The sequence below is a fragment of the Zootoca vivipara genome, chromosome Z, assembly GCF_963506605.1.
Source record: "Zootoca vivipara chromosome Z, rZooViv1.1, whole genome shotgun sequence".
NCBI classification, from domain to species: Eukaryota; Metazoa; Chordata; class Lepidosauria; order Squamata; family Lacertidae; genus Zootoca; species Zootoca vivipara.
Genome location: NC_083294.1, coordinates 41,218,923 through 41,245,552, shown reverse-complemented (window position 1 = coordinate 41,245,552; position 26,630 = coordinate 41,218,923). Strand labels below are relative to the sequence as shown.

Below are 26,630 nucleotides of genomic sequence, written 5' to 3'. Positions count from 1 at the left end.
GCGGCCCGCGGCGGCGCCCCTCCCCCACTCCCCGCCTCGTTCTCCTCAGTCGCCTCAGCAGCAGCCTCAACCTCAGTCTCCTCGGCGGCGTCCTCCCCTCGGCGACCGTTTCGCTTTCATTTCCGGGCAGCAGCAGCAGCGGCGACGCTCGGCAGCCCCAGCCCCCAGCACCACGACAACGGCGGCGGCGGCGGCGACGGTGGTGGTGGCGAGCCGCGTCGAAGAGGAGGCGAAGGAGGAGCAGCAGCCGCTCGCCGGCCTAAGTCGCCGGCGCCTTTTGCTCCACGCGCCCGCCAGGGACACGGAGTCAGGAGGCCACAAGAAAGGAGGAGCAGGCAGCCGCGCTGCCGGCTGCCTGAGCCGAGGAGGGCTTTCCAGCGCCGCCAGCCCAATCTCCTGCCCGGCAGCCGACATGGAGGAGCTGGTGGTGGAGGTGCGCGGCTCCAATGGGGCCTTCTACAAGGTAACGGGCGAGGGAGGGAGGGAGAGCCTGGCGGGGAATCCGAGGTTTTCCGGGGGGGGGCAGGCGACCGCCTCGCAAAGGGGGCTCCGGGGTTGTAGACAGAGACCTCCGGCGACATCGTCACCTGCGCACCCGCCCCACTGTCGCCCTTTGGCGATGGGCAACAGCCCCCTGTGGCTGCGTTTTTTGGTGGGGGACCCTGGCCCCTCTCCGTTTGACGGCGGTGGTACAAGTTTATTAGGATGAGTTGGGGGGGTGTCCACCTTGCGCGTTACTCTTCTCTCAGGCCTTGGGCTGACTGGCGTCCTGTTGCCTTGGGGGGGGGGGAGTTAATGCTTTGCATTGTCTGTTTTATTATTATTATCACTACGCGTTTTGTGTTTCCATCTTGCATTACTATTCCTCAAGTTTGTATATCGCCTTTTTGCGCTGCGAGCCGCCCCGCGGTCTGCAAAGGGAAGGTGGGCGTACGAGTTTAAAGCATGATTTTTATTTTTATTTTTTAAAAAAGTGCATCAGACCCAACCGCTCCTTCTTCAGCAGCTCGGTCCTGCCACGAGCCGGGCAGAGGCGCCCCAAATGGGAAGCTCAAAAGACCCCGAGCAAAAGAAGGGGGCTCCCTCCTTGGGGCTTCCAGCAACTGGAATCTTTTACTGCATCGCAGGCGGCGGGGAGGGTGTGTGTGTGCGCGCACTTTGTCCGTGGTTATTGTTGTTGTCAGTTGTACTTTTTAGTTGCTTTATTCAGCACACAGCAACCCAAATCTGCAGACAGACAGACAGACGACACACCCACCTGCCTGGCATAGATGGGTTAACTAATATGGAAAAAAGAAATACATTAAAAACATCCCACCCACTTCCAAATGGACAATATTGGTGGTATATGCAGTTCATTTTGAGTGTGTGTGTATTATATGCATATACTCATGGGGTCGTTTTGGTAAAGAGTAGATGTCTGAGTTGGGCAGTAGTTAACCCAACTGAGTTGGGGTTACCTAGTTTTGATGAAGGGGGTTAAGGAGTTGAGAGGGTAGGATGCCCATGGTTTCTTTCCCTGGATGATTGAGAGATGCACCCCAGAAGCCTTAAAGGTGTATTTGGGGACCCAGTTAAATATTGAAATGTGTGGGGGAAAGAGTAGGTTTTGAGGAAGAGTTGCTGGGGACATTTAACTTGGATGAGGGGATTCTAGCAGAAAGAGTGTGGCCATACATGTGAGATGCCTGGTCTTCGTTGCTCTGTTATACAAAGTGCACCAAAAATTTGTAAAAGTTCTTTAACATTGAATCCTCATGAGCACCTTTTTGCATAGTGTTAACTAACACTTTTTCTTGTTTCAGGTAGGTAGCCGTGTTGGTCTGACGCAGTCGAAATATATTTTAAAAAAATTGTCCACTAGCAACCTTAGAGACCAGCAGACCAACTAAGTTTGTTATTGGTATAAGCTTTCGTGTACTGTATATTCCTGCATATAAGACTACTTTTTAACCCAGGAAAATCTTCTCAAAAGTTGGGGATCATCTTATATGCAGGGTCGTATTTCTTATACGGCGAGTCTATCCCAAATTCAATATTTTAACTTGGAAAAGTTGGGGGTCGTCTTATACACCCAGTCATCTTATACGCCGGAATATATGGCATATTTTGACTATTTCTTGTGGTTCTAACTTGCATTGGTCCTAGGTTGGCTTCTGCTGCAACAAATTAATAGTTAACTTCAAACTGTTAATACATTTGTATCCGTTTGCTGAAGGTTCTTTTTATTTTTCCTTTCACAAAATATTCTCAACCAAATTATTCAGGCATCCTCTGCCCTTTTTCAGCCCTATTGAAATCAATATCACAATTATTGTGATTAAGCTGCTAGCATATTAGAGTTTAGACTTACAGTATTCCATTTGATACTGGAGTAATTGGCTTAATGGCAACATTCAGAACATATATAACATTTATTGTGAATTTAATTCAAGTACTGGTATCTGTAATTTCCAAAGAATTCAGTGGTATCAACATCTGAACCTTAGTTTTCCTAAAAACAATACCTAGGGCATACCTAGTCCTCTCGGCATTGTGGTTGGTACAGAAAGTGAACAAAAAATCCTAACTTGAGCAGCTATGATCTGCCTAGATTCTTAGAAGACATTTGTGCTTAAAATAATTTGACTGCTAACTTTCACTTTTTTATATAAATGCTAGAAGGTAGCTCTTAATGCTTAACACTAATAGATATTTGGGCATTGTTTCTTCTCTCTATTCTCTCTATTTTTTTCATAGCAACTTTGACCAAAAGAGTTAATACTTAGCCTCTTAAATGACCACATGGTTTAAGACTATAAAACCAATCAAACGGGCCAGACCTAACCAGTAGTTCAGGTGGAAGCTGCCTGCCACATACACTTGATGGGATTTTCTATCTAAATGATGGAAAAGAAGCAAGAATGAACTTGGCAATTGGGTTCTGCAAAAGTTACCTACTGGTACTTGTTATTTCCAAACAAGACAGTAAATTCCAATGTATCAAGATAGTTTTGTCCAAACAAGATCATTGACAGTTATTAGTGGGGGTTTCTGATACTATTTCTTTTCATTCTGATGAAATAGGTGTGTTTTTACTTTATAAATGTACAGGTTTATTAATGTTCCTCTAGCTGCAATATGTACAGTTAAATTAATTTGAATCCAGCTACAATCAGCAAGTTACTTAAATAGAACAAAATAAAAGCATCTGCCTATAATACTATGGAAGCATGCAGTGGTTCTTAAAAGTTTTCTATTTCAGGACCACTATGCAGCGTTGCTTTTCCTGAATCGGAGGTCTTGTAAAAAGATTCCAGATTAAAATTCAGAAGTTACATTTGTCCTCTCTGAGCCTAATCTTTCAATGCTATGGCATAAATAGTGACAACTACCTATTCACTGTGTGCGTGATACAATACTTTCTAAACATTAAACACTTACTTTAAACAAACTTTTTGCTGTAACATATTCATAATAACATTATGCATGCCATACATATATTTTGGTACCCTTTTGCATTTGTTATTTTTCTCTTCCATGCATGCAACATTCTTAGCATAGCCAACCAACTACTGTACTATATTGTGCCAGTTTGTTGCATTTAGATTAAGGGTTCAGAGTTTCCATATTATACCATTAAGAATAAATGATAATTTGTATTTAAATGATATCTTAATAGTAATACCTGTAAATTCTCACTTCTCTTTTGCAGGCTTTTGTGAAGGATGTGCATGAAGATTCAATAACTGTTGCATTTGAAAATAAGTACGTATGGTCCTGGTACTGACTTGAATAGTTTTGGGAGATGCACATATGAATTTCATATAATCTAGAAATTTAGTGGTATTGAAGTAGTTGGTAAACTTAAATAAGTTAATATCTTGATATTTCTCTTGCAGCCTTGCACCCAGTGTTCGAAACTCCCATTGTTCTAGGTGCATTGTTCAACAGGGAATTTCATTAGCATGAGCAGTTTCTGAGCTCTGGGCCTAATATTTCCGATTAAAACTGCAGAGTGTAAGGAAAGGGGGAATTTTTTCTGCCTCCTCACTTCCACCTACTCTCTGAAGACTGGAGAAGAAACCTTCTTAAGTATATTGGGGGAGGGGCAGGGGAAGGACTAGAGCATGTGGAAAATGAACATATTTCAGCTGCAATTCATTTTCAGCTTTGTATTCTTGTTATTTAAAAGCGAGCTTAGACATTCCGTTCTTGCTCCCATAACCTAGGTTTAAGGTGCCATTTTGCTCCTTGTTTTAATATCTCAGTTTCTAACACTGCTTGCAACTACTTATAGAAGTGGTTGCCTGCCATTGCTGGCATTTTCTTTGGAACTCGAAGGCACTTGGTCAAATGTTGGAGGCAAATGCTTGCTATTATTTCTCACAAGTATATCCTCACCGTTAAACACATGGGGAAAAATGAGTTGCTGTTCACTTAAATAACTCCTCCCCTTTACTGTATACCCATAGCTGAGGAGATGACTATGTAGGTTGTCATTGGGATATTTTTTCCATGCGGAGGAGACGTTTCCCTAATGCTTTAGAATAGTTTATAACCTGAAGAATTGTTGAGAAGTTTTATATAGAGAGACGAATTATAACAAACAGCATGTCTGTTAAAGATTAATCCATTTCAGTATTTAACATTATTGAACACTAAAATTTGTTTTCTTGAATGATTAACACACTAATCCAGTTGTCTTTGGTGAATGAATTACATGTATAAATATTATTGTTTACACTGCTTAGATAGTTTTATAATTAAGTAGTCTATTAATCTTAAGAAAATATCATCAATTGCAGGTTCAGTTGCTCCTTTGAAAGCTACCTACAAACGCTAACCTTTTGGAGTTGTATGTGGTGTGCATTTCTTTCTTGCTCCAAGATACGAAGTTGCATACCTGAACTCAGGATGCCATAGTTTATGGTTTTTCATGAACATTCCTTTCTTGGTTGATTGTCTCTTCCCTGCTAGGCTATGGAGGAAACCAATCACAATCCATGATTCAGACTTAATGTTAAGCCAGGGATTGTGTTTTCTTTTCTCCATGCACTTGCATGTAGGGGACAAATATACCAGAAAGAAGCAGCCAGGATAAACCATTAATTCTGGTTTACCGTGACTTACAAATGAGACTTGTGAAAATGTTCTGTCTTGACCTCTTGTATGACAAAGTGATAAACTCTAACCCAAGTGTGCTTTATTGAAGTCAGTGAAATGTTCATGTGATGCATTTCACTCATGGCACTCATCTTTTGCTGCCAGCTCACATTACTTTGGGTGATATACTGCAATGCTTCTTTGCAATATCTCTTAAAATGAGAGCTTAACTGTTTAACAGTTTAACACTTTATTTCGAGAACAATACAAACCTGAATCAGGACATGTTTTTGGCCAAGGGTTAAGTTACTAAGATTAATAATGGAAAATATAAATATTCTGAAACCTATCTTTTTTTTCTTTTTGATGTCTTTTGTTAGGGTTTGTGATTTTGTTTTGACTTAAAATAGTGCTTCAACTGTCAATACACTGCTCTAAGGTTGATTCCTCCTCCTTTGGAGTTAGTTCAAGAAGCTGTTGTGCTATGACTATTACTCCTATGCATTGAAAGTGAGGATTGAAGAGAGCATTTATACAGTATGGGGCCTTTTAAATTGAAGGTGCACAACTCAAATTAATAATAATAATTTGAGTTGTGCACCTCCAATATACACATTTGTGCATGAGGCTTTAAAACATTCTATAACATTAGGCTTTTGTTTTTAATTACTATTGCTTTTGACAAAGTAACATTTTATACAAACGAGTCAGCTAGTATACTGTAGGTTTAGGAGACACACAAGATGACAACAGCATGACGACGGTTCAATGCGGTGATCGTAATGGTCACACAGACTTCTTGGGACACTCCTGTCATCCTCTATGGAAAAATACATTGACAGAAAAATATAACGTCCGTCATCTCTTTTCTGGAATTCACAACTTTAAAAGGAACAACCTGCCACTCTCCAAACGGTCACAGATGCACGCATTTTAAATTGAAGGTGCACAACTCAAATTAATAATAATTTGAGTTGTGCACCTCCAATATACATATTTGTGCATGAGGCTTTAAAATATTCTATAACATTAGGCATAATAGAAAAGCATGTGTCTAGAAGTTCTTCCTCTGCCTCTGTTTCAAAGGTTTTTCCAGCTCTTATCAGAGACTGATGAGAAATAAACTTCCTGATATCTTCACCTGCCAGTCTGCACCATGTAGGATCCCTCTTCTTTAAACTTTTTTCAGACATGTTTTTGTTCCACCATTGTAATGACTTTTCAACAACCTTATTGCAGTACTTCACTTTTTTTCTCAGCAAACCATAGCATGATATTTTCACTAAACTCAAAATTTAGATGGAGAAGCTGTGCAGTCATAATGATGCAACCATTACTCTATTTTTGATATTATTGAATGCATTGAACGAAGATTTGAAAATTAGTGGTTTACATTCTTGGTGGGGGACTAGAAGCTGACAGGAAATAAGTTACAGTTAGTCCATAGGTCTTACATTGTGCTGGATTGCGTTTAAGTTCGTCAATATAAGTCAAAAGAAATTTATCTGGGACAATGAGTAAAACAGCTTTTGGTTACACTTTTAAAAGGCCTGTTTTTTAATACTTCAGAATTCTAAAGATGCATCTCTTTCCCTCATTTAACACTCTTTCCAAGTTAGTTAGCATATATAATCAGTTCATTGCAGACTCCTAATAATTTTGAATTTGTTCAGATTATTCCAGCTCACAGGGTTAGGGTCCAGGTAAGTAATCACTGGCCACTGTTCTTTATTGATGTTGTGTACTTTCTGCTTCACTTGCTTCAGTTACTATTTAATAGCCTTTTCTTTTCTTTTGTACTTCAGTTGGCAGCCAGAGAGACAGATTCCTTTCCATGATGTCAGGTTTCCTCCACCTGTGGGTTACAATAAAGATATAAATGAGAGTGATGAAGTTGAGGTAATAACTTTTAATTGAAGTGTTCAAGTCAGGGGAAAACATAGATAAAGTTGTAGGGTTTTTTTTAGAGGAACATAATTGCAGTCCGTGTTAAAACTTCTTTAGGCTACTTTTTCAAGCAGTGTGCATCCGAGGCAATCTAGAAATAAGACTAAGAAGTAGAAAAAGAAATATCTAATTATTTTCCACAACTTCACTAATTTGGGCCATTTTAAAATGAGGCTGCATTAAAAAAAATTAAATCTGGATTGTATTTTAATCCGCATTTTAATCGATTGTTTTTCTTTCTTTTATTTTTGTTGTGATCTTGTTGATGTCAGCCGCCCTGAGCCCAGCTCTCGTTGGGGAGGGCAGGGTATAAATGTATTATTATTATTATTATTATTATTATTATTATTATTATTATTATTATTTCAATGGAAACAGGAGGAAAATAAACCATCTTTTCTATACCCATCACAGATAATTTACTGTTCCACGTCTTTCCTTAATTTTAGCCTCAATCCCACATGCTACATGCATCAAGAGCTTTTCATAGAGAGCTGTCTTAATCCATCCTGATGCCAGGCTGCTGCTGATTTCACTTAAGCACAAACCCTATGTTGGGCAATTAATTCATGTCCAGAGATTCTTTCACATCTCACCTTGAAACATCCAGCAACCTGTTACTCAGTCTCTAGCCCTTGGCTCTAATCGTTGAGCAGCTTGCATGCATAGGATTTGAAGCAATGATGTGGGTTTTCCAGAAAAGTTTGAGGATTGAAAGCTTTTCATTGACCCCAATTGATATAGTTCTAACATAGCGTGCTTATTTGCCTGGTTTTCATTAAACTAAAAGCATGCACTGTTTTACTTGATCTACAAATATTTCAGACATTTTTCAATAACCCAAAATTATTTGAACTGCAGTATTTTGTTTAAAAGCTTTACTTGGAAATTCCTAACTGTACAATCCTCTACGTGTCTCCTTAAGAGTTAGTCCAGCTGAGTAACAACAGGCTTACTTCTGGGTACTTGGTTACAGACTTTCAGTAATTACATATTTTCCCCATATGTTTAATGAATTTGTTGAGGGTAAGATTGTGCCCACTGGTGCTGTCCCACAGTCTGCGTGCATTCAGCTGTTTACACCATGCACAACTGGAACGCCTGGTACAAACTGTATATGCATATACCCGTATATTCCGGCGTATAAGACGACTGGGCATATAAGACGACCCCCAACTTTTCCAGTTAAAATATGGAGTTTGGCATATACTCGCCGTATAAGAAATACAACCCGGCGTATAAGACGGCACCCGACTTTTGAGAAGATTTTCCTGGGTTAAAAAGTAGTCTTATACGCAGGAATATACAGCAGTTGTACAGGACCTGCTTGGAGCCATTCTCAACTTTCTCATTGAACATGTATGAACACTGAACATGTATGAAGAACCAAATTTCTTTGAGAGATCTATTCTATTCTATAACTTTGAAACTGCCCAAATTGACTCTTAATACATTCGCTGTTTTGTTTTTTGAAAGACTGTATTTTTTTAGAAATAGAAAACTTGCTGTTGAAAGAGAGTAGAACATATCCATTACAGATTGCTTTCCCCACCACACTCGCCTTAAAAAAACTAGCTTCCAGATCAGGACCAGATGAGGTGCAGGATGGCTTTGAATATGGCTAGACTTTGTACCATACATTTAATACATCAGAATGCTTATGGTGCTGCAACTCAGTGGTATGTTAGGGGGATATGAATAATAATCTCTTTTTAACTCGTAATTTCCAGTATAGTGGGGGGCATTACTAGTGTGGTGTACTGTTTTTCAAGTAGATCATAGAATTGTGAAGTTGGAAGGGTGCAAGAGGGTCATCTTGTTTAACTGCTGCAATGCAAGAATCATTTGCTCAGTGTGAGACTTGAACCCATGACCCTGAGATTAAGAGTCATATTCTATGACTGTGTCTACTGCATAAAAATATGATATTCTACACTGTGATTTTGTTTAGGTTTATTCCAGGGCAAATGAAAAGGAACCATGTTGCTGGTGGCTGGCTAAAGTGAGAATGATAAAGGGTGAGGTAGGAATATATATATTTTAATATTCTGGCATTTACATTTTAAGTTCTTGTGGGTCTCTCTTCAGGTACTTCCAATTTATTGGAAATCCCTGCCTGGAACCCAAGTGTTGAAGGGATGCAAGTGGCACTGTGGTCTAAACCACCAAGCCTCTTGGACTTGCCAATCCTAAGGTTGGCAATTCAAATCTGTGTGACAGAGTGAGCTCCCATTGCTTTGTCCCAGCTCATTCCAACCTAGCAGTTTGAAAGCATACCATCGTGATAGGCACCACTGCAGCAGGAAGGTAATGATGTTTTTGTGCGCTCTGGCACTCATCACAGTGCTGGCCACATGACCTAGGAAAGCTGTCTGGAAAAATGCCAACTCAGTCTGAAAGTGGAGATGAGCGCCACACCCCATAGTCAAATTTGACTGGACGTAACTGTCCAGGGGTCCTTTACCTTTTGCCTTAAATATATGTTAAAGCAAAAAAAAATGTAGTTTCTCCCAGAAGTGAGACCCCTTCAAAGTACAGTTGTAGAACACATCACTTCTCAGTTAAACACTCTCTTAGACAATTTTGTTCTTTTGAATTAGTTTTATGTAATAGAATATGCAGCCTGTGATGCTACCTACAATGAAATTGTCACAATTGAGCGTCTACGATCTGTGAATCCCAACAAACCTGCAACAAAGGATACATTTCATAAAATCAAACTTGATGTACCAGAAGATTTAAGGCAAATGTGAGTATAAAGGTCTTTTTATAAAGAGTTTTAATCCATTTTTTAAAAGTTTGTAATACCGTCTCATTATAGTTTTTGTTGTACCCCAGTAACAACAAATACATGACTTTTACAAAGATGTTTACAAATACATTGCAGTTTAGATAGTTTTGAAAGCCCTGAAAGGCATTGTGTACAGCAACATAACATTTACTGGTAAATAAAATATTGTATTTATTGCAATGTATTCATGAATATGAATGATTAGGATGACAAATCTCACCTGTCGCTATTTAATTGCCTGTACATATGTGGGGCAGATAATGACCTAACTAGTTGAAACCAAATGAAAATATGTCAATATACATTTAACTACCGTTGGAGGCTTGTGAATTATTTCACTTTTGGTCATGACTCTGAGCTCTTCTTGCTAGACTGGCATTTCATTGTTACTTTTGATGAGAAGCACAGTGGAGCTCTTGGGTAGCTCTTCTCTTACCTCACACTATGGGGCAGAGCATACTAGGTTATACTGTTCTTCATGCAATCCTGTGATTGCTTTACAATAAGATGGTTCCATTAAATGAACATTCTGAATTTTTTAAGTACTTTGTGTTTTAGGTGTGCTAAGGAATCCGCACACAAGGACTTCAAGAAGGCAGTTGGGGCATTCTCAGTCACATATGATTCTGAAGCCCATCAGCTTATAATTTTGGTATGTGTTTCTGCTTTTGATGTATTCAAACTGTTTTACATTGGATGTGATACTGATAAAAGATCTCTTTTCCTCCCGTCCCCAAATTCTTTAGTCTATTGATGAGGTAACAACAAAACGTGCAAATATGCTCATTGATATGCACTTTCGAAGTCTTCGCACCAAGTTATCCTTGATTATGAGAAATGAAGAAGCAAGCAAACAATTAGAGGTACTGTATCTGAATCTGGGGGGGGGGGGACTGTACTGAAACTCCACTAAAGTTGTATACGCTCTACTGATACCTCTGGAGAGTTTTTGGGTGGGTTCTTTGTTAAATTCTTACTTTTCAAAGTTGCTGCAAAGAAATGATCCATAATAACAATGTAGTACAATTGATGCTGAAAACATTTCACGCACATTCCTCATTTTCAATTACAGTGGTACCTCTGGTTGCGAACGGGATCCGTTCCGGAGGCCTGTTCGCAACATGAAAAGCCCGCAACCTGAAACGCCATATCTGCACAGGTGCGCGGCGCGATCTAGCGCTTGTGCACACGCGTGATTTATCACTACTGTGCATTTGTGAGTGGCGAAACCCGGAAGTAACCCCTTCTGGTACTTCCGGGTTGCCGCGGGGTGCAATCTGAAAAGACGTAACCTGCAGCGGACGTAACCTGAGGTATGGCTGTACAGTAGTACCTCTGGTTACAAACAGCATCCGTTCCGGAGGCCTAGCTGCATCCCCAAAACTTGCTAACTGGAGACACCCTTCTGCGCACGCGGCACAGTTGAGCCCTTCTGCACATGCGCACACGGTGAAACTGCCGTGTTCGCAGCCTGAAGTTTATGTATCCAGAGGAATGCGTAAGTAGAAGTATGACTGTATTGGTCCACTGTCCTAAAGAGGTAGATAACGCTTCGATATTTAATTCAGTGCTAGCAGTAGCTCTTAAAATAGTCCACTGTAGTTTCCATTTTACAGGCTTGCCTACCAGTAACTATTGAGACCATATAATTTGAACCTAGCTCAACTTTTGGAATGGTGAATACTTTAAAATGCTAATAGATTTTCCACATGTAATTGCTTTGCTAGCTTAACTGATTCTATTTGAAGTAAAATAAAAAAATTCCTTCAGTAGCACCTTAAAGACCAACTAAGTTTTTATTTTGGTATGAGCTTTCGTGTGCATGCACACTTTCGTGTGCATGCACACTTCTTCAGATACCTTCAGGTATCTGAAGAAAGCTCATACCAAAATAAAAACTTAGTTGGTCTTTAAGCTCATACCAAAATAAAAACTTAGTTGGTCTTTAAGGTGCTACTGAAGGAATTTTTTTATTTTACTTCGATCCAGACCAACACGGCTACCTACCTGTAACCTGATTCTATTTGGTACTTCTTAAGGAGTCTCAAAGAGAGCGTGAGGAACTTTGCTGATTTTGCACTCCTTTAAAGTTTCATTTCTAACCAAGAATGCATCTTTCCACAGAGTTCAAGGCAGCTTGCTTCACGATTTCATGAACAATTCATTGTACGTGAAGATCTAATGGGTCTGGCCATTGGCACTCATGGTGCTAATATTCAACAAGCCAGGAAAGTACCAGGTGTGACAGCTATAGATCTTGATGAAGACACTTGTACATTCCATATTTATGGGGAGGTGAGTTGCATCTGTTTCTCTCTCTCTCTCTCTCTCTCTCTCTTTCTTTCTCTCACTCACTCACTTACTTACACACACAAACACAGCTCTGATTCTAAGACACTGCAACCCTTTAACATCCATTTTATTTGTATTTCTTATAGGATCAAGATGCAGTAAAAAAGGCAAGAAGTTACCTTGAATTTGCTGAAGATGTCATCCAAGTCCCCAGAAACTTAGTAGGTATGTTGATTTGAACTATGATTTTGAAGCTGTTCGGAACCTAAGCCCAAAGCAGGGAGTACTTGAGTCCTGGGATACCAAAGAAGGATGTCAGAAATGCCATAGTGTTTTTAAAAATGCCAACGTTCTAGTGCTTTATTTTTTTTAAAAAAAAAAAGTGCATACTTATGAGCTGGTCAGGTTTCCTAGACTTTACAGACACCGCAGCAAGGAGATGGCTTGTTCAAACCCAAGCAAACATTCACACTCTTTAGATACACAGCAACATATAGTCATACCTTGGTTTAAGTACGCCTCAGTTTGAGTATTTTCAGTTTAAGTACTCCACGGACCTGTCTGGAACAGATTAATCCACTTTCCATTACTTTCAATGGGAAAGTTCGCTTCAGGTTAAGTACACACTTCCGGAAACCAATTGTGTTTGTAAACGGAGGTACCACTGTACACCACTTGATTTCCTATCACTTCACCTGACCAGATGAGGGCATAGGTGGCAAATACCCAAATCTCACAGATAGTTTCCCATTTCTGGGCTCAGAGCCCAGCAGCCAAATCCCACAGATAAGGATAACATCAAAGCAAGCCAATTAGTCTATTATCAAAGCAAGTCGAATACAAACATATATGAGCTCATGATTACATTGACTACCAATTAAGTGTGGCATTTTCAGAGCTTCTTGAAAAGTTCACCATTGGTTCAAAAGCTAAGTCAGTGCTCTTTTCCTTGGAAAGATCAGAAGACTATGTGAAACATGGCTATTCTATTCTTTAAGCTTCCATTGTGATACATGTGTTGTAGTTTAACATCCTAACAATACACACCATAAAAAGTCCACACATAGCTTCTCAAAACCATGCATTAGATGGCTTTGAGTTAAAATATGCTTTTCTATATTAACACTGAGTGCATTTACCTGGCTTTTGGAATAGGCATTTTAAGTGATAGACCAAGTGATATATTTTAGCTATTAATTGTGTCTCTTACTGGATCCAGTGTCTAGCAATTGATCACATGCAATAGAGCCAGGAGATGCCATCCTGTGTATTAAAAATATCTAGGAAGCCCATATGGATAACTTTGTGCTCCTCTTTTGTGCCTTTCCACTATCTGAGCATTTCAGTTTTCAAATTATGAATACTTGACTTGCTAACTAAACAGCATAATATTTACTTTTCCTCATAGAGGGACACTATTTTGTCCACTGAATCAGCACTTGCTTACTTAACATTCTGCACCCCAAAAGCTGGAAGAACCATCTTGTTTAATTGAAATAAGTGTTAACATATTTCAATTTGACTTCAGTTTCATAATTAATTAGTTTATTTATAAATGTTACAAATAAGTTTTTGTTTTTATAAAAATATATCATAAAAATAACAAAGCAGTTTACAATAATAATTAAATCTAATAAAACACACCCAAAAATTCAAGACCCTCTGCTAACTGTTACGGAGAGATGTACAGTAGTCTTAGTTATCCTATTTTTATATTCTTAAAAGTTCAAACAAATCTGCCTCTTGCATTTAAGTAGATAGAATTCTGCAGTGCATGAGGATCAAATAACTGCAAGTTATAGGGTTGTATGAAGACTAGTTGCAGTAACCAGGTAGCATATTTGCATTTTCAGGAGATAAACTGATTAAAAAATGGAGATATGCAATTGAAGTTATTGTTTTTAAAACTATCCTGATCTAAAACATCTGGAGCACCTGTTTTGGATTAAGAAGAATGTACATTGCTGTTTACGGGACGCAGGTGGTGCTGTGGGTTAAACCACAGAACCTAGGGCTTGCTAATCAGAAGGTCGGCGGTTCGAATCCCCGCGACGGGGTGAGCTCCCGTTGCTTGGTCCCAGCTCCTGCCAACCTAGCAGTTCGAAAGCACGTCAAAGTGCAAGTAGATAAATAGGTACTGCTACAAGCGGGAAGGTAAATGGTGTTTCCGTGCGCTGCTCTGGTTTGCCAGAAGCGGCTTTGTCATGCTGGCCACATGACCTGGAAGCTGTACGCTGGCTCCCTCAGCCAATAACGCAAGATGAGTGCCGTAACCCCAGAGTCTGTCATGACTGGACCTAATGGTCAGGGGTCCCTTTACCTTTACATTGCTGTTTTGTGATAATGTGGGGTTTTTGGTTGAGTTGGTCCAATTTTTTAAGCCATAGGCTAGTAGAAAAGCATAAATACGATAATCAATGAAGATGGAGCATGTGTGTGTGCATGGTTCTCAATCTCACAGGAAAGCTTCTATGTGCTCTCAACCAAATTCACTTACAAGCCCCATGAAAGGGAGTGGTTGGTATGCAAACTTACTGCAGCAACACATGGTTGAAACTTTCAGATAATTGCTGAAATGGCTTTTGTGCTAATATTTCTACTTATCTGAGCAATCCCCTAAAGTCTCCATGTTGTGTATGTTTTTATAATAGGAAAAGTTATAGGAAAAAATGGAAAACTCATTCAAGAGATCGTGGATAAATCAGGTGTTGTAAGAGTGAGAATTGAGGCTGAAAATGATAAAAATATTCCACAAGAAGAGGTAAGTGAAGTGAAGTGGACTTGGTTCATATGCTGTTTCATATTTAGCGAGGGTTGGGGACCGATGCATTTTCCCTAAGCACTGTCCATTTCTATTATAAAACTTATGCATATAGGTTATAAGTAAACAACCCTGCCTAATTATGTTTGATCTGTTTAAATAAACCTCTGTTTCAATAATAATATTTCATTGTACTTAAAAGTGCCATTAGTTATCCTTATTTTTAGCCTGGTGAAATAGGTCGCTATTTCCATTTTAGAGAATAAGACCTTGCATTAGGAGAGAGGGGAACTTTCCCCATGAATACATAGCAGGCCCATGGCGGAAGTAAAATTTAAACCAGGATGCAAGTCCCAGCAGTAGCTTATCGGATAACATTTGCTTGATATTGTTGAAAACTGAAGGTTTTCCTTTATTATGTTTAGATAATTTGTACCAGGGTGGATTTGATTTAAATCAAATTGATTTAAATCATTTTATTTATTTTTACAGAAAGACTCATTCTTACTGGTATAATCTTAATATTTACAACCAGAGGAAGGTTTCATTTTTGGAATAATAAATTTTCAGAGAAGTTTTTACAGTTAAATCAAAAATTTGGTTATCCTATTAGAAATACATAGGCAGATAATTATGAAATTATTGTGAGGTTTAATGAGTAAACTGTCTATATTTGGACAACTTTTCTGCTGTACTTCATTGGAAGGAGAAAAATAATCATTTCCTTAATAACTATTTATTTAACTAAAGCAATAACATTATAGCATATGTATCCAGGTTTGTTAACTGGTGTGGTTAAATGTGTTTGTTAAAAATAATAATAGCACACATGAAAAACTTAGAACAAATATTATTTCCTGATGCATAGCCTTTGGACTATAATGTAACTTAAATAGAAAACTATCTTTAGAAAGATTTTTCCTCCAGAAGCATTTTATTTAAAAAATATATGATTTAAATCAAGAAAACTGATTTAAATAAAAAATATACGATTTTTAATTAAAAAATTGATTTTTATCCACCCTGTCCTGTGCATTAATAACGAACCATTTTCCATGTATAAATTCTTGTGTAGCAAAATGTCACCATGCACATGCAAGTCAGTATCAGCAGACTTGTGTGAATCCCAAGGTTTTCAAAGGTATAATGAGGATTGACCATGCTCAATGGACATAAAAAATTAGTTGGGGTCTAAAATAGAGAATTGTGGATGGAAGAGACTGGCTTAGAACTTTAAGGCATCTTAAATGGTCATAATACAGACTTCCTTTTTATGTTCTGAAGGAGCAACAGGTGCATGTATGTGATCATCAAGAGTTGTATTTCCATTTCAGAATTTATGTATATCTCACAGCTTAGGTTTTGGTGATGGTCTTTATATCCTGCTCTATGTTATGGGCTCAGAACTTTAATAGATTGAGTCCGAAGTTTGGTGGTGGTATTTAGCCCAAAAAATGTATTGTAGAAGTACAGTTAGTTCCAATGGCATACTTTTCACTTGCCTTTGTTTCTTTAACAAACACCTGATTTAATAAATATTTATAACACAAATCTGTTGCATTGGACCATTGCATAATTTCTTTGGAACTATTAAGTGCTTGTATGGTGACCATGTCTCAAAAAGCAGAAATTACTGCAGAGAGATACTTGCACTTCATAGCTGTGCTACCAATGTAATCTGTAAATTGGGCATATACCTATTTGCAGTTTTCAAATGCTTTTTTTAAAAGTTGGGTTGCAGTGTTTATAACCTGTCAAGTTTTGAGTTTGAGGTTCTGTGTTAACTCCTATGTATTTAATGACATCACTAATACTTGCATTCCTTACACTGCAGGCGTTAGTTGTGTCATCAACTGTAGCAGGGAGAAAGCAAAAACCTGAACTCAAAACTTGGCAGGTAAGTAACATTTAACACACACACACACACACCTGTTTTTCCTCTTCTTTTGCAAGTTGATACTGTTGGAGAGGTGGGGGACCCAGATTTCTACTGGCAATCCCCTCCCAATCTCTTGCCCATTCTATTTTCTTGGTGAACTGACTATTGTGCCCTCTGATCTGCTGGTCCTGTTGATGAACACCAGGCCGGTACTTAACAAAATCTCAAATCTGATTCTGGATAAGGGAACAGACCTGCCATATATTACCAGGACTTGGATGAATCAGCTGGATAAAATCTATCTGACCCAGCTTTGCCCACCTAGGTACTCAGTGCACCACCAATCCAAATTAGATGGTCTGAAGGGGAGTCATTATCCACAAGGGTACTTATGTTCAACATAATAATATAATAATAACTTATTATTTATACTCCACCCATCTGGCTGGGTTTACCCACTCAGCCACTCTGGGCGGCTCCCAGTGGAATATTAAAAACATGATAAAACATAAAATATTAAGAACTTCACTAAACAGGGTTGCCTTCAGATGTCTTCTAAAAGTCAAATAGTTGTTTATTTCCTTGACATCTGATGGGAGGACATTCCACATGGAGGGCGCCGCTGCTGAGAAGGCCCTCTGCCTGGTTCCCTGTAACCTCACATCTTGCAGTGAGGGAATCGCCAGAACATGAAACCCCCTCTCTTCTTTACTGGGCTATGAGAGTTGTACCTGGTGTTTGGTCAAAGAAATTGATTGGGGGTGCTATGGGTGTCCTGTCAACCTCAGAAGCCCACTGTTGAAATTCTGCAAGGCAATTTGAGGAGATAATTGCCTGCCCTCCATATGAAGCTAAGTGTTGCCATTGATAAAGTTTCTGAAGTGTTCAGCATACCTTCCTGTCCATTTTTATTGAATCAGTTGCAGTTACTCATGCCTGAAGATGTACACAAGATGTATGCAGCTTGTTATATGCTCTCTGCCCATGCCCTTCCTGTCTGGTTTGCATCTAAGAGTTGGGAACACTGTTTTAGGATTGTTTTACTCCTGTGTCCAGGTTCTCTTCCACCTTGTACTGGACAACTGTGCCTAGGCCCCTTGCATCGTTCCAGAGGGCACAGTTCCCCCCCCCCAATTGCTATTTAACACCTATATGAAGCTGTTGGGTGCATTCATTTGGAGGGTTGGGTCAAGGTGTCACCAGTATGTTGAAGATACCCAAACAACTACTGAATTCTTAAAACATGTAGACACTATGGATGGGCAGTTCCTAGGCCCGGCAATTGAGTTGTATACTAGCTCTGGATGGAGTTTTACTCTCTCTAAAGGAGCTGGTACATGGTTTGACTCGGCTGCTCAACCAATTGCTACTTCTAGAAACCCAGCTGGCCTCATTGTCTTGGGGTGTTTATTACCAATTTCAGTTGGTGTGCTAACTTTGACTGTTCCTGGACAGGGATATCCTTGCCATGATGGTCCACGCAATGATAAACTCATGATTAGACTCTTTCAGTGCTCTGCAGTTGGGGCTACTCTTATGCCTGGTTCAGAAGTTGCAACTTCAGATGTGTTCATAGCACACTCAGCATTGAGATCAGCATCTGCTGCCTACTTACTTGTGAGCCAAATTCAATGTTTTGTTGATTTTATCCTGGAACAAGGATATCTAGCAGACCACCTCCCACAGTACAGATCAAGCTAATTCGTAAGATATTCTGAGGAAACACCACTGGTCACTTTGGGACAATGCAAAAGTGGGCCTTTTCAGTGATATCACCCACTTTCTGGAATCCCCTTCCTCAAGTAATTCACGAGGAAGAGATAGTACAGACTTCCAAACAATGCTTTAAACCAGTGGTTCCTAACAGGTGGTCCGGGGACCCCCAGGGGTCTGCGAGCTATGCCAGAGGGGTCCGCAAGATGCTATTAGAATAAAAAATATATTAAATATATTTCGTATGATAACAGATTTTTTGTTTTGGCTGCTTCCTGCATGAGCAGAGTCTAGTGCAAAACTAGAATTAGATAGAGGCAGTAGTTCTGCTGTATGCCGTTAGGTGGCGCTTTACAAACACTACTGTTTTGCAAAGAGGCAGCGCGCGCATTCTACTAACGCTCACCTCCCCAAGATGCTTTGCGCGCGTCGGCTTCATTTGTGCGCTACTGCGCAGGTACCCTGTCTTCTCCATTCCCCTCCCTCCTCCCTGGCGCGCGGTGCCTCTTTGCAAAACAGTAGTGTTTGTAAACAAAGCATTGTTTTTCGCGGAAGCTACAGTTCGCGTAGTTAAAAATGGACCGTTGGTTAAAAAGTGGTTCGTTAAAACGACAAAGGCCTACAGATGAAGAGGAAGAACTGTAAAAAAAACCATAAATATAAAATATAAAAAGACTCTTAATTTGGCTCTCACTTTATAATTTTAGGATTAGGAATTAATGGGGGTCCTTGTCACAATAGCGGCTCGATGAGGGGTCCTCGAGAAAATTTTGTTGGGAACCCCTGCTTTAAACCTTTGGTAGCTTACACCTTCCTCAACTGACCTGTTTTTTCTTTTTCTTTTGTACACTGCTTGGCTTTAATTGAGATATACAGGTAGCTTACAAGTACTTGCATTTAACATGTGAGATTTCGACTTTGCACAGTAGAAATAACACAGATTAAATACACGAAAGGCAGAGTTCTTTTTTGTGCAGTTTCCCCACTCAGAAAGAGCTTTCAAGCTCTCTGCCTTGCTTGAGGGGTGGAGGGTAGGACTATTCAATGCAACAGCTCCAGAAGATAAGTTTGCTCCCCCAGGGGCAGTTCTAAAGCGTGGTTTTTTGTGTATATATGCACCATCTCCAGAATGTAACCTTCATGTAAGATGTGAGTTATCCTTATTATGAATAAATATAATATTTTTTATAGAATTGTATCCAAAGTTCTACTCAGAGAAGACCCATTGAAATTAATGGACATGACTAACCTAGGTCCATTATTTTCAATGAATCTACTCTGAGTAGAACTTGGTTGGAAAGAACCCACAGTCTTTATGTAAACCACCTGGAGACTGATACTTTTTGATTTGCTTGTACTATTTTATGCTGCTTAACATAATTAGCATAGATTTTAAATACCATCTGGAAAGTTATGAGTATTGATAGAGCTAGGAATGTTCATTCTTTTCCTAAAGAAATTGCAATTGCTATGGCTTTGTGCCTGAAGATCTCTGATTCACCAATTTCTTTCTAGGGAATGGTTCCTTTTGTCTTTGTGGGAACCAAGGACAGCATTACAAATGCCACAGTTCTTTTGGATTATCACCTCAACTATTTAAAGGTAAGGAAAATGAACATACTTTGTGGGAAGTGGAAAAGTTAGCTTAGAACAGGGATGTCCAACAGGTCGATTGCGATCTACTGGTAAATCCCTGATAGGTTTTGGTAGATTGTGGTTGATCTCTGGCTCCCTTTCCTTAGTGCCCCTAAAACTGACTCCTGCCACACACACCCCTTGCCACCCCCTCCATATTTGTACGATCTGTGGAAGGGAAGACGGAGCTTTCTTTGCACTGCTGTTTTGATCCATAGCGATCTTTTTGTGAGTGACTTCACCCCTTTGTCCCTAGCCTCCCCCCCCCAAAAAAAGCTATTTCTTAAACCCCTTAAAAAGCTCAACAACTTTGAGCTGACCCCTCCCCCCCAAGGGGCTTTCCTCCTCCCTAAAAAAACACTCAACAACAACTTTGAGCTGAACGCTAGAAAAGCGGGGGTAGATCACTGCCAGTTTTTAATTCTGAAAGTAGATCACAGTCTCTTGAGAGTTGGCCACCCCTGGCTTAGAACAATGGTTTGTGATATTTTTTTCTGAGTTTCTAAACTAATTCAAATCCTGAGGTTAAATAGCTATGTAGAAAACAGAATTCTTAACAATGCTGAGTGACTGGTTTAAATCCTTACATTATCATATGTTTCTTAAGTCAGTTGTCGAAGAAGCCAAACCTCTTACCAAGACACTTAATAAGATTGCTCAAAATGGCAGCAACTTCCTGTAACTTATTTCTCTGCTTATAGGAAGTGGATCAACTGCGTCTAGAGAGATTGCAAATAGATGAACAGCTTCGACAGATTGGGGCCACTTCTAGACCACCACCAAACCGCACAGATAAAGAAAAAGGATACATGACTGATGATGGCCCAGGCCTTGGAAGAGGTAGCCGACCCTACAGAAACAGAGGGCATGGGAGACGTGGACCAGGCTATGCTTCAGGTAGGTAACTTGGATTGTTCAGACTTGTACCCTCTGATTTGTTATGTGCCTTTATTTGTTATGCTAACCTGGAGTTCATGTAAAGCAAGCAGTGAATGTGGTTGAGTATGTCTAAAAATGTGAATGAGTTGCAGAGGTGGAAATAAATGTGATTTCTACATAATAGTTGTGACACCTACTATGTTCATTATCAGATTCATTTGGTTATCTGTTAATGTCCATTCTGAAATACTATATAGATTGAACATCTATAAATTGACCGCAGTAACTTTATTAACGTACTAATGTACCTTGAGTTGAAAGTAATGTATTGAGTTCAAAGATCCTAATTTCTTATCAAGAAGCAGAAATTAATTCTTCCATTATCCATAGTTGGATAGTGAGGTTCTCATTTGTTTCTGGGTGCTGTATAACAAACTACCAAAACACCATGAAAAGCTTTTATTTTTACTGAAATTTTGACATTGTCATGTGAACTGTATTGATCAGTGTCTACAAACTGTTGTGAACATAGTTCAGTCTACACATTGTGCTTGTTACATGAAAGCCACTTGCAGTAGTCTTAACAAGCCATTCTGTACAGTTTCATCATGCATGCAACATGTAATCAGGACTTATTGCAACAATCTCAAAGCAAATTTTAAACAGCAGCTCATATAATGAATTCCTCTTCATTCTTAGCTCTAGTGAATTGAGCTGAGATCCCTTTTCTGAAAGAGATAACCTGCTTAATCTAGACTAGAACTTTACTTTTACATTGTCCTTGCTGAGATACTACAGAAACAATACGGAATTAATATTTTAGAAAGATTAGTTTTAACCGGTGGTTCATTCAGTTGGTTTTTTCTAAAACATTGTCAAAATAGATTGTGGTATGTCTTGGTTTTTTTTAAACATTGATAGGAGCTAATTCTGAAGCATCAAATGCTTCTGAAACAGAGTCTGATCACAGAGATGAGCTTATCGACTGGTCGCTAGCCCCAGCAGAAGAAGAGCGTGACAGCTATCTTCGCAGAGGAGATGGGCGAAGACGTGGTGGAGGTGCACGTGGTCAAGGAGGAAGGGGTCGGGGAGGTTTCAAAGGTGAGTAAATGATTATGATACTACATGGCAGATGAGCTATTAGAGCTCTTGATCACGTCCTGTACAGCTGGTTATGTCTGAAATGAAGAAATGAAGCTAGTAGATTTGCTGAGCAACATTGTAACAGTAACCAAAGAAACAAACAAACCCTTTAAAACTTAATCAGGCCAAACCATATTCCATGCGAACTGAGGAATGGTAGAGGCAAAATAGCAACTGGAATTTCCAGAAAGCAAGGAGTGAGAGAATACAGAGGAGAAATACATACAGTGGTACCTCAGGTTACAGGCGCTTCAGGTTACAGACTCCGCTAACCCAGAAATAGTACCTTGGGTTAAGAACTTTGCTTCAGGATGAGAACAGAAATTGCACTGCGGTGGCCCGGGGGCAGCAGGAGGCCCCATTAGCTAAAGTGATACCTCAGGTTAAGAACAGTTTCAAGTTAAGAACGGACCTCCAGAACAAATTAAGTTCTTAACCCAAAGTACCACTGTAACAATAAATATTGTTGTCCACTCACAAGAAGGCCACCAAATCTACCCAATTAGCAAGCTGCTTTGTTCCTGCACAATATATGTCCCTAAAGTTGCACAGCTTGGGGCTTATGAAGGCAGGTTTGCTGTAGGTCCCACCCTAAGCTACTGATCAGAGGTGTTTCTGTGACTCGTTTCCCTAAAATGTTTTATGATTTTTATCTGTCTTAATATGTCAACATCTAATTTTCACCAGAAATGTAAAGCATTCCTTTTTTTACATTTTTATATCACTTTCCTACCAGTAAACTCAGTGCAGTTTACTATCTAAAAAGTATTTTTCATGTATAAGACACTTCCCCCATGTATAAAGACTTTTTCTTTTCTTTAATCAAAACACTGGTATATTTAGTACCATATATTTAAACAGCAGCGATCAGGTTGGACAAAGTTGTTGAGCTTTTTTTTCAGTGATCACAAGCTTGCCCAGACCACCACTACTGAGCCTGTGCTGAATACAAACCCCTGTGCATTCGCCATCCGTATATAAAACAACCCCAATTTTTGACTAATTTTAAAAAGCCGAATACATTGTCTTATACTCGGAAAAATCCGATAAGATAAAAAAAAACAATAACAGGGAAGACTTTTCTAAAATGCATCTTTGATGTGCAGGAAATGATGAACAGTTGCGAACCGATAACCGTCAACGTAATTCAAGAGATACTAAAGGGAGAACAGCAGATGGGTCACTTCAGGTAAAAAAAAATGGTTTGTTTATTTATTTATTCATTATCTATGCACTCATCAGCATCTGCATAAATGGAGTGATGCATCCATGCACACGCATCCCTGTCTGCATAAGAGTCTCCCCACCCACCCCCAGCAATTCTGCAACTTTACATTTGGTCACAGGTTTTTAATCTCCATCATTCCCAAAAGATCAAGTAGAGTACCGTATTTTTCGGACCATAACACGCACCGGACCATAACACCAACCTAATTTTTAGAGGGGGAAAGGGGGAAAGCTCCGGGTTTTTTTGGGGGGGGGGATCAGCTCAAAGTAGTTGATCTTACTTTGCAAAGGGAACCATTTCTACAGTTTTCAGACAGTCACATGTGCTGGGGAAACAAACAGCCTTCCTCTGCAGAACATTCAACAATAGAGGGTGGAGCAAGGGGGCAGACCAGGAAGGGAGCTAGCTCTCTTATCTCCCCCTCCATCTCTTGCAATCAGCTGTTGAGTGGCTTCCTTTAAACACCTTCTTTCCCTCTTGTTAGCCTTTAGCTCTTTCTTTTTTTTTAAAAAAAAAAAAGCACGATCTGCTTTTTGCCCCTGGGCAATTTGGCTCCAGGGACCACGCATTCATTCCATAAGACGCACAGGCATTTCCTCTTACTTTTAGGAGGGAAAGGTGCATGTTATGGAGCGAAAAATTGAACAGTTGACTTAATAAAAGCTCTGAAATGCATTTTTAGAAATTAGAAATCCTTTTTCTAAAAATATACAAAAATAAACCATTGCTTAGCTTTGACTACTAAATGCTTACCTGTGGAAGATCAACTTCCATCTTATTTGGAAGGTAAATGTCAGGTTTTGTTGGGTTTGCTTAGGAAACCAATTTTGCAAAATTACTAATAGGTATTATACATAGTCAGATGTTGCAGAAAGTTCTGACCTATATAGAAGCCTAAAGGCCTGAACAGTATTAAAAATAAATTTGGTTCCTTTTAACGACACACTTCTAGAATATATTTTATTTGAAGAAGGGGGAGAACGTCTTAGAAAAAAGTGCTTTCCGAGTCTTAATAAATGTTCCTTTATAAATTATCAAAGGGGTATGCTTTATATAACTCTTAATTTGTTTCAGATCAGAATTGACTGCAATAATGAAAGGAGTGTCCACACTAAAACATCACAGAATACCTCCAATGAAGGTAGCCGGTTGCGCACGGGTAAAGATCGTAACCAGAAGAAAGAGAAGTCGGACAGCGGGGATGGTCAGCAACCGTTGGTGAATGGAGTACCCTAAACTGCATAGTTTGAGAAGTTATATTTCCTAAACTGTTTCAGTAAAACTTATTCCACATTAGATATAATTAGGCCAAAGACAAATAGTAGGCAAGATGGCGCAGGGCATGAAATGAATATAAAATGTTCTTTTCGCCTTTTTTAAACATCAGTATGCAGTTTTTTCAAAATAAGATGTTATACTTGCATTAAAAATACCTTGAACTTCTGGAAAAATTGCTTTTAAGTACATATTGCACTTCAAACGATGAAATAATCCATTTGTTTGTTTTTAAAATAATGAAACTGTGCATTGGTATTTCTGTTCAGTTGTACCATTTCAATGAATTGGTCAAAATCACTGCTAAATTTCAATTTTTAGAATAAATAGTGTTTGCAGTAATCAGATTGGGCTTCTGTTTTCAATCTTTTAGAAGTTACTCACCTTAAACATTAAAAGGTTCTATTTTATGTCCTGTGTCAGTTCACATTTTGGTTCACTTTTTCAGTATTTTAGTGAACCTCTGGATATATGTGTAATGTAACAAAGTTGTCATTTTCATTAGCAAAAAGTTGTATGATCTGTGCCTTTTTTATATCTTGGCAGGTAGGAATACTATATTTGGATGCAGAAATCAGGGAAGCTGAGTTGGAAACACTAAATGTACAATATATGTAGCAAAACCTCTCCAACAATTAGTACTTTATTAGAAGAATGCATGCTTTCCATATTTTTTCCTTGCATAAACATCCAGTTAGGCAGTTTTAAGAATAGGAAATTTATTTTGCACTGAAATAATGGCAGATTGTGTTACTGAGATGGTGTTTTTTGTTTCCTTTTCAGACAGGACAAGAGAAGTTTTTTGTTTTGTTTTTTAAAACCTATTTCCATTTGTGATAAACTAAAAAAAATTCATGGTTACTGAGGGAACAAATTGTAAGTTGTTCATAAGCTAGTAGTTTGTGCCTGCTGTTGGCCAGAGGACCAATTTTAAAGAATAGCTTTCTTTTTAGTTCCCCTACATTTTTGTTTGAAATTTGGAATATGTCTCAGATGAGAAAGGAAGTTGATTTCTATATGTGAAATTTAGAAAAATTCAGGGATAGTGTAGTTCAACAGCCTTGGAAACAGAACAGTCTTACAAGGTCTCGTGTACAAGTAGATTCAAAACATGTTACTGAAGTTGGCATAAAGTTTAGTTGCCCAAAATAGGGGTGGGGGATGCTTTTTATTTCTGATCATGAATGAAATTGTACTTGAAAAAAAAGTGTAATAGGACTTTCATTTTAAGCTATTCTGTTTTTCATAAATTACTCCAGTAGGAGTTTGAGTGATTATGTACAGAATTGTACAAACCTGGCCCTTGTATCTGCATGTTGTGCGTTTTTGTTTCTCTGCTGCTTTTTCTCCGCCCACCCGCCCCCTTGCATACAAGCAAGCATATAAAAATGGCAACAAACTGCACACAACTTAACAAATATTAAAAAGTCTTAAATATTGCCAAACTTTAAATGTTGATTTCTAGTTATTTATTTTGGGCGAATGTATAGTATTTGAAAAACTGAAATTGGTACCTTGCACACATCATCTGTAAGCTGTTTGGTTTAAAATACTGTAGATAATTAACCAAGGTAGAATGACCTTGTAATGTAACTGCTCTTGGGCAATATTCTCTGTACATATTAGCTACAACAGATTGGATTTTATGTTGACATTTGTTTGGTTATAGTGCAATATATTTTGTATGCAAGCAGTTTCAATAAAGTTGGATCTTCCTCTGCTAATGGATGTTGATGCAATCTTTATAAATGATTGCTTTTCAAAAAAATCAACTTAGAAAGAAGCAAGAACCTATTTTATTTCTGTGTTAAATTGGAAACATTGTTTACTCCAGATGTGTGAAAGCTGAAACATTTTCAGTTTCAAGGATTTGGCTGGTAATGTGCCATTACTGGTTGAACAGTACATATTTAGCAATTATATGCACTAATTTTACACTCAAGGCTGACTTCAGTAAGGTGCTAACTAGATTTGACTTACTAAAACTGTAATAGGTTAATCA

At 38.9% G+C, this 26,630-nt stretch overlaps 1 protein-coding gene across 5 annotated transcripts; it reads left to right on the top strand.

Annotated features, from left to right (window-relative positions):
• Positions 1-26,352, top strand: FMR1 (fragile X messenger ribonucleoprotein 1). 5 transcript variants are annotated; one of them, XM_060270599.1, is made up of 16 exons: positions 1-463; positions 3,695-3,747; positions 6,891-6,984; positions 8,984-9,055; positions 9,633-9,781; positions 10,382-10,475; positions 10,570-10,686; positions 11,948-12,118; positions 12,262-12,340; positions 14,767-14,876; positions 16,711-16,773; positions 19,984-20,070; positions 20,805-21,000; positions 21,904-22,083; positions 23,232-23,314; positions 24,428-26,352. In XM_060270599.1, exons 1-16 carry the CDS (start codon positions 413-415, stop codon positions 24,587-24,589), a joined length of 1,761 nt encoding a protein of 586 aa, XP_060126582.1. In that variant the 5' UTR covers positions 1-412; the 3' UTR covers positions 24,590-26,352. The 5 variants fall into 5 exon arrangements, with proteins under 5 accessions (XP_060126582.1, XP_060126577.1, XP_060126581.1 ...); XM_060270594.1 differs by having other exon boundaries at positions 258-463; positions 21,940-22,083; XM_060270598.1 differs by having other exon boundaries at positions 258-463; positions 24,433-24,567.
• Positions 26,353-26,630: the final 278 nt, after the last annotated feature.

Excerpts from the sequence above, each read along its gene's own strand:
- FMR1 (XM_060270599.1), top strand. The coding sequence starts at position 413 with ATGGAGGAGCTGGTGGTGGAGGTGCGCGGCTCCAATGGGGCCTTCTAC. Across the intron at positions 12,341-14,766 it reads AGTCCCCAGAAACTTAGTAG|GAAAAGTTATAGGAAAAAAT; the intron begins GTATGTTGATTT and ends TTTTTATAATAG. Across the intron at positions 16,774-19,983 it reads CTGAACTCAAAACTTGGCAG|GGAATGGTTCCTTTTGTCTT; the intron begins GTAAGTAACATT and ends ATTTCTTTCTAG.